Source organism: Bubalus kerabau, chromosome 15, assembly GCF_029407905.1.
Source record: "Bubalus kerabau isolate K-KA32 ecotype Philippines breed swamp buffalo chromosome 15, PCC_UOA_SB_1v2, whole genome shotgun sequence".
NCBI classification, from domain to species: Eukaryota; Metazoa; Chordata; class Mammalia; order Artiodactyla; family Bovidae; genus Bubalus; species Bubalus kerabau.
The window spans coordinates 63,039,395-63,053,340 of NC_073638.1; the positions used below are offsets into that span (position 1 = coordinate 63,039,395).

A 13,946-nucleotide genomic window follows, 5' to 3' on the forward strand; every position below is an offset into this window, starting at 1 on the left:
CACACACAACTGGGTCTTTTTTCATTGGTGATAAAGGACTTATATAATGTCAAGTGGGACTGCTCCTTTGAATAACTTTAGGTTCTCATAGTGACTATATGTTACCACTGGAGCTGATAAAAGATCTAGGTTTCTCTTCCATTACTCTCTCTTCCCACTATTCTAAACTAAGAGAACCAATATGATTGGTCACCCTATGATTTGGAACCAGTATTTGAAAACGAAACACAAGTAGGTGGTGGTTCTTTTTAAAGTTAATACTCAGTACAGTTGACCAAATCCTTTACCTTTTGGGCTTATAACCTAATGAATACGGTTTTTTCTTAAGTATAGAAATAAAAGTAAAACATATTCTGAATAACTTATTTGTTTATGCCATAGCATTCAATTTAGTAAGTAGAAAAAATACAGTTAAAGAATCAAAGCTAACAGAAGTACATACATACAGGATAAAATCATATACTTCACAAAAAGATTTGGTGCTTTAAATATAGCACTAAATTATGTGTTATAAAATACATATGGAAACAGGTAGGAAATCTGCCAGGTACTGGAAAGATTCCTTTATCAAGGGACAGTGTTTTAATATGCTCAACAAATAAATATCTTTTAAATCTGCCTCAATATTTAAAAAATGAGGAGATGTACACTACAATAGTGTGTAAAGTTTGAGGCTCTAATGTGCCAGAAATTGAATCCATGCCATGTCTTACTTTCAGAAGGAAAGTTGGTTTTAGCAGGTAAAGCAAAAATAACTTAGTTCTGATTCCAGGCAGGTAGATTTGTTACATGTTGGAATTTACTGTGAGTAACATGGTCTCAAAAGGTGGCACAAGTGGAAATTAGGGACAGAAGAAACAAGTAAAAACCCTCATGCCTATTTCTAGCATCCCTTTTCTTTGATTTATTAAATCATTGCCTTTTTTACGTATGAAAACTGAATATGTTTTTATAACAGCTACCCAGGGCCTCTAATAGGTAGAACAACTTTAATCAGTAATCTCCAATTTCTTTGAGTGATTTGGAGAAGGCGAAAGAATATTTCTTCCTTTTCAGAGCATATATTGGTATTTGTCCAGATTCAGGTTGGAGCATTTGTCTAATCACAGTAAATTTTTACTGATACTTTAGTATTTGTCAATTATAAAGTTGTATAAATTAGCCCCCCCTACCATAACAACAGCAGAATCATGTCTATAGTAACGACCCTAAAATCCTGGGATGCATTCTGAATAAGTAAAAGAGAAAGTTTAAAGTCGATTCAACATGGCTTCAGGTTAAAAGAAAAAGCTTTCCAGTTCTCTGAATGTTGATAATCTTTGTAAATCATACATAGTAATTCTCTAGCAAATATGATTAGCATATTTGATTAACCATAATATACTATTTATTTCTTGACCTTACCATAGCTCCATTCACTCATAGTTAGCATTTGTTAAGCCTTTATTGCATACCCGGCACTATTCTGGCTTATTATATTTTCTATATTGTGATTAAATATTTTATATGAAAAGGCTTTAAAAGGTATAACAATAGGCTAGATATATAGAAACTATGTCCTTTTCATCTTTGTATTTATCTATCCCAAAACTAAGAATAGTCATAGACTTAGTAGGTATAAAATCTTTGCTGAAATATATGTAATGCAGATAAATTGTAGAGTTTAAAGAATAGCCCAAATAATGCAACTATAAATATTATGTAAGTTCCACTAGTCAGGTGACCTATAAACACTACCTTTTCAGTTAAGTTCTATAAAATGTATAAGCTGGTTATATAACTTCACTTCCAAGCTGAAATACCTACTTAGATTTGTAGTTTTTCAGTTTCTCTTAATTTTCTCTAAGGCTTTTCTAACATTGGGATCCTCATTAACCAGTTTTCTGTCTGTATTAGTAATTACGGTGTAATTATAGTACCTAAGAGATTTGGTAGGATTTGAAATGTGACTGCATTTAATTTGATGACATCATAAGATTAGCATTTACCTGAGTTTACTATTATTGTACTCTTTTAATTTTGTATTGTTCAGTTTGGTCATATCTTAACACACTTTAGTAATCAAGTTTTCTAATATAAATGATAATAATGTGTTATAACGTTAGATCCAGACTCTACAAAGGTTATTACAAACATGTTTTCTGCTTTGGTGATAGGATTGTTTTCCAGCTCTAAGATTCAGTGTTTTGAAGTTCACATCAGGAAATGCGGTTACAGGGGTATGCTGAAATAAGCAAAAGACTTATGCTGTTCACTGAAAATTTTCAATATAAGGATAAACAATACTTACATAGCCTTTTAATTGGCTCAAAAATAGTATCATAAATATTGTATTTTGTACGCTAAATGAATACTGAAAGTTCAGAAAATCAAAGTAAATCAGCTTTACTCAAAGTTGTCTCTTATACTTTGCCCCTAATTCAGAATACAGGACCTCAGCACTTCTCCAATCACCAAGAACTTTTTCTAACAGAATAATTGATTAACTGGCATTTATTAACTGTTATTTTTACATACTTAGTAGATTTATTCTTAAGTATTAAGACCAGAATAGTATTTGCCATCCATATAAATTTGTTTTATATTAATAGTATAGTATACTTGATAGGATTCAGTAGAATTTTTTTGAGATTTTTTTACATGTTAGAAAAGCATAGGCTTTTGCAAACTACCAGAGTGTCAGTTACTATGACAACCTTGGAAAATTTAGAGTGTTGCATGCTATCTTTGATCCTAGGTTTCCTTACTCCCCTACTTTTTTTTAACAGCTTTACTCGTTTTTAAATGAGAAGTAGAAAGATGAGTGCATGCTTACCATATCTAGAGGTAGGGAGTAGGGATAGTTATGTGTCAATTCACAGTTATGCCACTAAAATTTAAAAAGTAGAAACAGGACTTCCCTGGTGGTCTAGTGTTTAAGACTTCGCCTTCCAATGCAGGGGCTGCAGGTTCAATCCTCAGTTGGAGAGCTAAGATCCCACATGCCTCATGGCCAGAAAACCAAAGCATAAAACAGAAGCAGTTTTGTAACAAATTCAATAAAGTCTTCAAAGATAGTCCACATAAAAAAAAAAAAAAAAAACCTTTAAAAATAAATAAATAGCCAAACATATATGTGTGGCTCAGTAGCATTATTAAGTTGTAGTACCATGAACCATGTAGTCCAGGTAAACCTTTCTGATAATGATGCCCTGCATAAGTATTCACTGGTATTTCAAATCCCAAATATACTGCAGTCAGCAAAAGAAAACCAAAGTGGAACATAGACATCTATTCATATAGATAAAATCATTTGTCAAAAGTTAACCCAAATTAACATTCTGGAACAGTAGAAATATTTTATACTGTTCACATTTTAATGTTCACTTTATTACCATCTCCGTATTTGCACTTTCATTCTCAAGTGATGTAGTCATACAGTAATATCATACAGGTTTCACAGCATCTCCAAAAGCTGGGTTACTATTCTGCTCTATATATTTCACACATCACAGTGAACCTATCAGAAGTGCATACCACCTTAAGAGGAACACAGTTTTGAGACTCTGTCTAATCCTATTTCTTCCCACTTTGGAATCTTAATTAGAAGAGATAAGGGGAAAAAAAAAACATCATTTAACTAAATTATTGTCCTGAATCTGTAGCAAAAGGTATAATCCGCAATTGGGCCAATTAGTGAAGCCCACAGTTAGCTATGCTGCAGCGAACAATTTGATTAGATCTGACACCATCCTAGTTCCCACTGTTGTTTTGCCAGGTATGATGGTCAGACTTCAAAGAGCTTGAGGCATCAGCAGGGCAAGGTTTGGAGGCCAGCTTAGGTCCGGTTGTTAATCTCTCTGCTAAAACCACAGCAGCTCTCACACAAAACAAGCTTACACGACACAATCATGCGGTATTAAAGTTAGGCTTGAGTCATGTCAATTTGCCTTTGATTTTTTGATGATTGACCAAAGATGGCTACATGACTAGACACATGCTAAAAGTATACTGATTAGGTAAGTTCCCAAAATATTTGAAGTATTTTTTAACTTCCTATATAAATGTTGTGAAAGCTTATTCCCTTTGATCAAACTTCCAAAGTAATAGTACTGTATTGCGGGGCGGAGGGCGGGGGGTGAGTGGGAATGAGTGTTTCTTACTGGCAGCTTGAATCCCAAACTTTTCACTTACTGCTTCATAAAAATTTGTCTTTACATTAATAATTCTTTCAGGAGAATGTAAAAGGAAATTGTTTCTAAGTGGTAAGCTTTTTAAAAATCTATTACATGCTTTGAAAGAAAGAACATTTTTCCCTGAGTCATTTAAGTTCACTGACAATTTTTCTGAAATTTCTTTATAATTATTTTCTACTTATATGTTGAGTAAAGTGCCCTTCCAGGACGTGATTGCATAAGTGTTCTTTTCTCTGCATTCTGATTTGTTGGAATATTGCAGCAATAGTGACATGTTTCCATTCTGAGAAAAGCCTAAGGCGGCTTTAGTATTATTCCAAATGATTGAAGCTGCCATCTTGCTGACTTTCCCTTAGGCAGCATAAGGCCTGTTTGCTTTTGTGTTCATTTCACATACTTCCTGTGAGCTGGGCTGGCAGAACATCAGTGCTTCATTTGGCAAGGAAGACTAAACTCATGTTTGGCTATTCCATATCTTAAAGTTTCTTTATGGTCAGCAACACCTAAGATATTAAACTTACGATTAATTACATCAAATGAGTCCTGTTTCTTTGAGAGATACTTTTAAATATTGTATGACACCTTGACTATGAATCATTTTTATATAAAAATGGTCCTTTGATAAATTGAACTTAAGGTCTGATATTTCACATTGCACTATTTTTATATTAATTCATATGGTATTTTACTTCAGAAATTTAAGGAAAGCACATATTTGAATAGTGAGATAGTTGCATAAAGCAAACGTGAAATACTTTGAATCTTGCACAGTAGTCTTCAGTCTCTGTGTCTCTCCTAAGGATTCTGTGGGACTTGCACTGTGGTAGTCAACCCTTGAGATCAGGATGATATAGATTCAGCATCCCCTCAAAGTGCAAAGAGAAAAAGATCTCCTCCTTCCTAACTTTTGCAGATACAAACATTTCAGTATGTGTTTTATGATATGGCTCCAGGAAAATTATATTGCAGTACTTCAAGAATTTTTTTAAAGCCTTTGTAGAATTGCTGCAGCAGAATTCATCCAGTTTACATGTTACTCCCTAAAACCCTTCCTCCCACAGTTGTTATTTATAGTGTCTAAGGAAGACAGAAAATGGTGACAAATCATGACTGTCCCACTTCATCAGCTAAATGCATATTTATATTCCTAGAACATAAGAACATATACTTTATTAACATATCCTCCAAGATACTTGGAAGGGTAAGATATATATCAGTTCAGTTCAGTCGCTGAGTCATGCCTGACTCTTTACAACCCCATGGACTGAAACACGTCAGGCTTCCCTGTCCATCAACAACTCCCAGAGCTTGCTCAAACTCATGTCCATTGAGTCGGTGATGCCATCCAACCATCTCATTCTCTCAACCTCGTCCCCACCTCCTCCCACCTTCAGTCTTCCCCAACATCAGGGTCTTTTCCAATAAGTCAGTTCTTTGCATCAGGTGGCTTAAGTTTTGGAGCTTCAGCTTCACCATCCGGCCTTCCCATGAATATTCAGGACTGATTTCCTTTAGGATTGACTGATTTGATCTCCTTGCAGTCCAAGGGACTCTCAAGAGTCTTCTCCAACACCAGTTCAAAAGCATCAGTTCTTTGGTTCTCAGCTTTCTTTATAGTCCAACTCTCATATCTATATATGACTACTGGAAAAACCATAGCTTTGACTAGACAGACCTTTGTTGGCAAGTAATGTCTCTACTTTTTAATATGCTGTCTAGTTGGTCATAGCTTTTCTTCCAAGGAGTAACTGTCTTTTAATTTCATGGCTGCAGTCACCATATGTAGTTATTTTGGAGCCCAAAAAAATAAAGTCTATCACTGTTTCCATTGTTTCCCCATCTATTTGCCATCTATTTCCCCATCTATTTGTTATATATGTTAAGATATACATAATAGAGTTTAATAAATATGATATCCATGAACTTCATGATAGATTAAATTAAGGTAACTTTGAGGATACTGTTATACCAAAAACATCATTAGTCCTTCTTCAGTGTCTTTGTACAGCAAATGTCCAGAATATTCATTCCTCCTTTCCTTTTATGGCTTTCTCTTATCAATGGAATATAGATTAGATATTCCAGTCATCCTCTTAGATCTTCCCTGACTGGACCTTCTGAAATATTCGCTCAATTATACTCTATATTACCCTATTTTAATTCACAGTGTAACACTTATTCATGAGATTCTCCAGGCAATAATAATGGAGTGGGTTGTCATGCCCTCCCCCAGGAGGTCTTCCCAACTCAGGAATCAACCCATGTCTCTTGCATTGGCAGGGGGTTCTATACCTCTAGTGCCACCTGCAAAGCCCAAATATATATGAGCCTCTTGATGAAAGTGAAAGAGGAGAGTGAAAAAGCTGGCTTAAAACTCAACATTGAAAAACTAAAATTATGGCATCTGGTCCTATCACTTCATGGCAAATAGATGGGGAAACAATGGAAACAGTGAGAGACTTTATTTTCTTGGGCTCCAGAATCACTGCAGATGGTAATTGCAGCCATGAAATTAAAAGACAAACTCCGTGGAAGAAAAGCTATGACCAACCTAGACAGTATATTAAAAAACAGAGACATTACTTTGCTGACAAAGGTCCATCTAATCAAAGCTATGATTTTTCCAGTAGTCATGCATGGATGTGAGAGTTGGACTATAAAGAAAGCTGAGCACCGAAGAATTGATGCTTTTGAACTGTGGTGTTGGAAAAGATTCTTGAGAGTCTCTTGAACTTCAAGGAGATCCAACCAATCAATCCTTAAGGAAATCAGTCCTGAAAATTCATTGGAAGGACTGATGCTGAAGCTAAAATTTCAATCCTTTGGCCACCTGATGTGAAGAACTGACTCGCTGGAAAAGACCCTGATGCTAGGAAAGATCGAAGGCAGGAGGAGAAGAGGGCGACAGAGGATGAGATGATTGGATGGCATCACCAACTCATGGACATGAGTTTGAGCAAGCTCCAGGAGTTGTTGATGGACAGGGAAACCTGGTGTGCTGCAGTCCGTGGGGTTGCAAAGAGTTGGACACGACTGAGCTACTGAACTGATATATATATGTATGGATAAACACAAGTGTACATGTGTATGTATATATACCTGCATATTTATATATAATCTTTTAACATACAAGTTAAAAATTCTTTTGTTCTTAGCAAGCATTTCTACTCTATTTTTAGAAAACACATTATGAAAATCAAACTGGTTTATCTTAGCATTTTTTTTATATAATATTTTTCTGTGTTATGTGTATTTGTGTTTATATATTAGGTTAGCAAGATTGTTCTTTCCTCCTTTTTTACTTATTTCTTCTGTGTGATAGGAGTTTTTAATAGAAAAATTAATTTGCAATCAATATAAAACCATTCACTAAAAAACTATCCACATCTGTAGGATTTCTATATCTTAGTGAAATGAGGTGGGGAAAGCATTCTGTAAAGGAAATATGATTCCCATATTCTAGTCAACTATATTGATATGGTTCAAAAAGTATCCCAAATTTTATTACAATATATTATTATCCACTTATGTTCTACATTAAGGTAGTCTTTTTGTAATTAAAGTATAATTGACATCTTTCAGGTACTTTAACAAATATTAATTTGCACAGTCACTATGTTTTTATAGTTTATATTTTTCTAAATTATTTTAATGTATTATCTTTGGAGCATCAAAAATTATCTTGTGATAATTAAAGTACATACAACTTTTATAGGAAGAGTTCAATTTTGAACCAAATTCAATTTTTCAAAAATTAAAAAAAACTCTAATTTTGCCTCCCCTCTTATTCTGGTTCTAATGAAGTTTTGATGCATTTGTACTAAAACTTCTTTTTCTGTTGCAAATGTTTCATTTATTGGAAATTCTTTGAATACCACCTTTAGGCAGAACTAAACAGACAATCTTATGGTCACAAAATATTTTCCTCTTTTATAAATTAATATTACTAAAAGTTTTCTACAGTTTAATAATAAGAAATTGTATTGCTCATTAAGGAAATATGAGATTAAATATAAATTATTAACTTTTAAAAGGTAAGATTTGGGGGACAGTAGTAAATAATTAAGAGAAACTGAGGTGTAATGGAAATGCCTTTGGCCACACAACTAGTAAAGCAGTTCTCTTACTTAAGCAGAAATTAAAGTTTTGTCAAAGTTACTCCTGTCATAACTCCCTCCCACTGTGGATATGTAGAGTAGCCAGCTCAGGTTCTTTGTATGCGGTACAGTGAAGGTCACTGAGCTGTTTTGTCAGGTGCTGTCAAGTCAGCCCACCATTGTTGTAGAGAATCAAACTAAATCATTTTGGCATGAGCCTTCCGGAAATAAGATACCCAGTATGAATGGTTTAATGAAACTGAGTATTTAGTTTCAACTTTTTATAAGAATGTCAAAAATATATAGCAGTCATTCAAAAATTTCTAGAGTAAATCAGTCAAAATATCTGACCCTATACTTTATTGAAAATATAAGTATCACTACTTAATATGAATAAACAGTTGGAATGTATTTGGATGTGTTTTGTTAGGTATATAATTCCTCACTACACATTTCAATGTAGTAAAAGTTGCGATTGTATAGTCATTTGATAAAAAGAGAGGGGGTATTTTTAACTACAATTAAAATTTTCTCATATAAAAAATAAAGCTGTTATCAAGTTTAACTATTTTTGTCTCCAGAAGTTATTATCAAAAACAGTTGTATTTGATTAGATTTTAAGAATTTATAAGAATTATTTATGAATGTTCTAAATGTTTAATTCTTATATAATTAGAAAAATAGCTTATCTTTATCATCAAATTATTTAAAATGTATCCTTACAGCATAGACTTAGTTAAATGCCTCAAAATTTTTATTTACTTATTTTGAGGGAGGAGATTTTTTGTTGATATTCCTGCTCGATAACCTAAGAAATATTTCACCAACTTATACTGTAGCTATGGTTTAGCACTGAAAAAGCTTTTAACACAAAGCCTCTTGGTGCAATCAAAGGTCACTTGTACGTATTCTAATAGGCTACTCATTTACAAGGTCTTTGTGAAGGGTCAACGCTATAGCATGAAATGGATTGCCCTTGGTGAGCCTGTAAATAAATGTGTCAACTTATCTCGTATTCAGTGGGCAAGGAAGAAAACTAACACAATACTAATTTATTAATGTTTTGATAAACAACTGCTAAAATGTTGAACAAAACCAAATGCACTAGTGCTATATTCTTGACATAAATAATCATAGAAAATTGTTAGAGTATACAACTGTAGTTTTTAAGGGAAATTGCACACATACACAATACACACACACACATCCACAAACACACACATACACACACACACTTTTTAATTAAATATATGGATTTTATTGAAGTGTAGAAAAACAGCACAGTGGTTGTATTCAAATGGCCTTTACCATAAACCTAACATGTCTCAAAATGGCTAAGTTGTACTTAATCCCTTTTTTCTGTATTGAAGTTCAAAACTTGTCAGAGATAGGTATGAAAAAGGAATCAAACTGGATAGTGGTTTAGTTATCTTTCATAGCCTTTCTCTTAGGGAAAAAACCAGTTGGGCAGAAATCATATTCATAAGGATCTGTGCTAATTGAATTTAGTCACCTGATCTTTCAGTAAATTAAGACTTTAGAATAAAAATAAAAGTAATGATGAAGATACTTCATGTAAAAAATTATTTTACAATAATTTTAATATACTTTATTTTGCATGTTTTATATGTATATTTATGAGCTCTACATAGTTTTTATCCTCAAAATAATGTCAAATTAGTAAATATATATAAATATATATATTCATATATATTAAATATTTATATATATGAATATATATATATATATACACGTACATACACACACTAATGAAATAAATTTAACCAGTGCTTTCTAGGTTCTTCCCTCTGAATTTGGCCACCCAGACACACAGCAACTTGGGACTTTCCAGATCATTCAGACACACAACTACCCACTCCTAATTTTCTTTCTAGTTGCTATGTACTATCAAAAATGAAAAATATTTAAATGTATAGTCAGTGCCAAAATAAATCTTCTGTGTCAAACAAAAATAATTTAACAATGGGTTTGAATCAAGAATCAAATGACAGGGACTTCCCTGGTGTCCAGGGGTTAAGAATTCGCCTTCCAAAACAGGGGCCGTGGGTTCGATGCCTGGTTGGGGAACAGAGATCCCACATATACCACAGGGCAACTAAGCCTACAACTAGAGAGCCCATGCGCCACAACCAAGCCCTGATGCAGCCAAATAAATAAATAAATATTTTTAAAATAATCTAATGATAACAGTAACCTTTAATAATCTATAAGACTGATTGGTCTATAAAAATACTAAGGCTTTCAGTGAGGCCAGTCATGAAGTAAGCAGCCAGGAATAGCCTTGACCCAGGTAATCCTTCTCTGCTTCTTATCTGGCTGTTGAGTTTCTCCTCTGCACTCTGATTTGTTTTTGTTGTACTTCTTCAGCACAATGGCAACATCTGCTTAACCATTGTTTATAAAGTATGGAAGCTTTGGGCATATTAATTCATTTAGGGGCATAAATGCTTTAAACTCATGTCTGTTTTACTCATCACAGTATCCCCTTTTCATAGTTCAGTGCATGATTGTGTAGGTCCTCAAAAAATATTGAATAAATGACTGAACAAATGAATGTCCTCTTGACAGTGCTCAAAACAATTGAAGGTGGATCCGTAAAACTCTCACAATTTCAGACTACACATAATAGTCTGATAATGCTAATGTTTCCATAAATGCTTAATATTGAGCCTAAGGCTAAGTAAAATAGCCTTCCAAAAATATTAGCTACCAAAAAAAATTAGCTAAGAATATAGTGGATCATTATTGCTGAAATGAAGTAGAACTGCATTCCTCAAAAATACTAGACAGGAAATGATAAGATAGAATTTTTAGTTAATAAAATGTGGTCTTCTGTTTGAGTCATGATTTCATTGTCATTTTATTGCCCTTTGAAAATTATTTTGAATGCTTTATCTCAAAAAATATATGGTAATAAACATTCCATAAATATCAGTAAGAGTTTTCCAGCCCGATTCTTTAAGAGGTCTACTGGATTCAGACTAGATTTGTAAAAGCCCTCCAGAGCTGAGAGGAATCAATGCTAATTTCCTGGTTTCAAGTCCCTATACCCTTTAACCCCCTTTGACCCTTTAAGTAACTGTTTGTATGTCTGGTCTTCTCTGGCCAGTAGAGCTTATTTTATTGCCTAATATGTTTTCCAGGCTTATCACACAAAAATATTGTAAAGATTTTTAAGACTTATGAGTTAGGAATGAAATAATTATGTACAATGGAAGTTGAATACAGCATTTTGGATATTCTCCAACTCATTTTTAAATACACATTGGCAGTAAAGCAACTAATGTCACTTCCATAATAACAAAATCTGTAACTATCATTGCTGGAGAATCATCCCATTGACCTCTTTGTGCACGTGAAGCTGACAAGGACCAATCTAGTTCTTCAGTTTGGCTTAAGAGTTTTCTCCTGGGAAACCATGTGGTCCAGATAGAAATTCAAGGACAATTATCTTTAGAAAAGCTTTACAGTGAGTAATTTATAACTGAATACACTTCGTTCACATGTCCTACTGACTTAATGTGTAATTCAGTCAAGAAACAGAAATATCTTTATTTCCAAAATAAAGATATTTTGGAAATGTGATGCTTCATAGTGCCATAAATATGGGCCATTTCTTAGCTTTAGCATTCAATCATTATAACCCTCCCATCATTTTATTGGAAGGATTCTTATGCTTTGCTCCGTGTAAAATTAGGGAAGTAAAAGACTTTCACTTAAAAGCCAGAAAGTAAATTTAAAAGTTTAAAATCAACTGTGCCCCTGATGCTTTAAAGCATGAGGGTGGCAAACTGGTCTGTGGGCCAAGTCCAACCCCACAATTGTTTAAAATAAACATTATTGGAACACAGCCAGACCTTTTTGTTTATGTATTGGCTATGGCAACTTTCACAGTATACCGTTAAGTTAATATCTTATGGCATACAAGGCCAAAAATATTTCAATTCAGTTCAGTCACTCGGTCGTGTCCGACTCTTTGCGACCCCATGGACTGCAGCTTGCCAGGCTTCGCTGTTCATCAACAACTCCCAGAGCTTACTCAAACTCATGTCCATTGAGTCAGTGATGCCATCCAACCATCTCATCCTCTGTCGTCCCCTTCTCCTCCCACCTTCAATCTTTCCCAGCATCAGGGTCTTTTCCAGTGAGTCGGTTCTTCACATCAGGTGGCCAAAATATTGAAGTTTCAACTTCGGCATCCGTCCTTTCAACGAATATTCAGGACTGATTTCCTTTAGGATTGACTGGTTGGATCTCCTTGCAGTCTAAAAATATTTACTATCTGGTCATTTATAGAGAAAGTTTGCTGTAAAGAAGAACCCCTACTTGCGAAGGCTGCAAACTCACAAGAATATTTTTAGAGAGAATTGTCAATTAGGGGATATGATTTGTAGTCTCAAAATTAAGGTCTATTTGAGTAATAAAGAATTCATACAATCATTTAATGTGTAGTTTGCACTTTCAGAATTAGTGCAGGTGTCTCTGAGAAAATACCTAGATTTCTTAAAAGGTTAAAATCAGAAAGAAGTTTAATGTGCTTCAAAGTCAGCTTCTTATTGCATGCACCTATTTTCCCACCTAGCCACTCTGTAATCATGTGGAACCCACTTTCTTAGAGGTAACCCATTTCAGTCTCTGCCAACAGACAGTTGCTAGAAACTTCTTTCAAATGCTGAAGCAATGTCCCACCCATTAAAACTAATTCCACCTTCTGAAGCTTGCTATTTTGTATATACAATCATTCTATTCATAATGAACACCTGATATGTAAGGAATAGTTATAATTTGTGTGTATATCTTCTTTGTTTTCCTTAGATTTCTATTTTCTTTTTTGAAACACCAGATTAACCACTTAATGGTATTTATTGTATGTTTAACTTAGAATCTTAAGCATAAAGCTCGTATAATTTTTACAACATCCTTTAGAGGAAACTTTTTTTGAAAAAATAAGCATTAATTAGAAATATTAGAGTAGTGGTCCTGAATTCTGAAGTACAAAAGCTAAATTACAGATTCATACAATTTATTAAAATTTGATGTTTTACTTGTAGTATTTTGGATTCACAAATGGGCTCAGGTGATTAAAAATTAAAAAATCGACATTAAATGTGATCTTTCAACTTTATTATTATAATCTAAGATTAGTTTACTATACATTGTTAATAAAAATATAGCATTAAGTTTTTGATAACTGAATAATAAGAGCATACATATATATTTCTAACAAGTATTAATTTCATCAGTGAAGGATACCCTTCCAAAATTAACTGTTCATTAGCCACGCTACCTAGTGTATATAATTGATAGTCAAATCAAAACAGTAGGTAAACACTAATATGATCAAGAAGTTTTGCTTATTATTTTGTGTGTTTTTTTTAAAGCTGTGAATTTCTCAGGCAAGGGAATAAGATCATATCGATGCTTAAAATGTAAATATATTATTAAAAGTAATTTGGGAGGTGAAAGATTATTTTTAAGTCATTAAAGACTTGAAAGATTTGGGTCCCTGATGTGTAAAAATTGTTTTAAAATTAGATAAAACTCTTTTTCAAAGGTGTTTATAATGTAGAATAGAAAAGAAGATTGCATGAAACCACACAAAAAGGACTCAACTGTTTTCAGCCTAATAAAAATGTTGTAAAAATACTTGTAA

At 33.5% G+C, this 13,946-nt stretch overlaps 1 protein-coding gene across 5 annotated transcripts in view; it reads left to right on the top strand.

Moving 5' to 3' along the window:
• Positions 1-13,946, top strand: part of ELP4 (elongator acetyltransferase complex subunit 4) — a 244,446-nt gene that overhangs the window by 115,797 nt on the left and 114,703 nt on the right. The window contains exon 10 of one of the 5 annotated variants that reach the window (XM_055549207.1): positions 12,421-12,462. The exons of the other annotated variants lie outside the window; for them this stretch is intronic. Coding sequence (XP_055405182.1) covers positions 12,421-12,441 — 21 coding nt within the window. The 3' untranslated portion in view covers positions 12,442-12,462. Of the gene's footprint in view, positions 1-12,420; positions 12,463-13,946 lie in introns of those variants that run through there. 5 annotated transcript variants of the gene reach the window in all.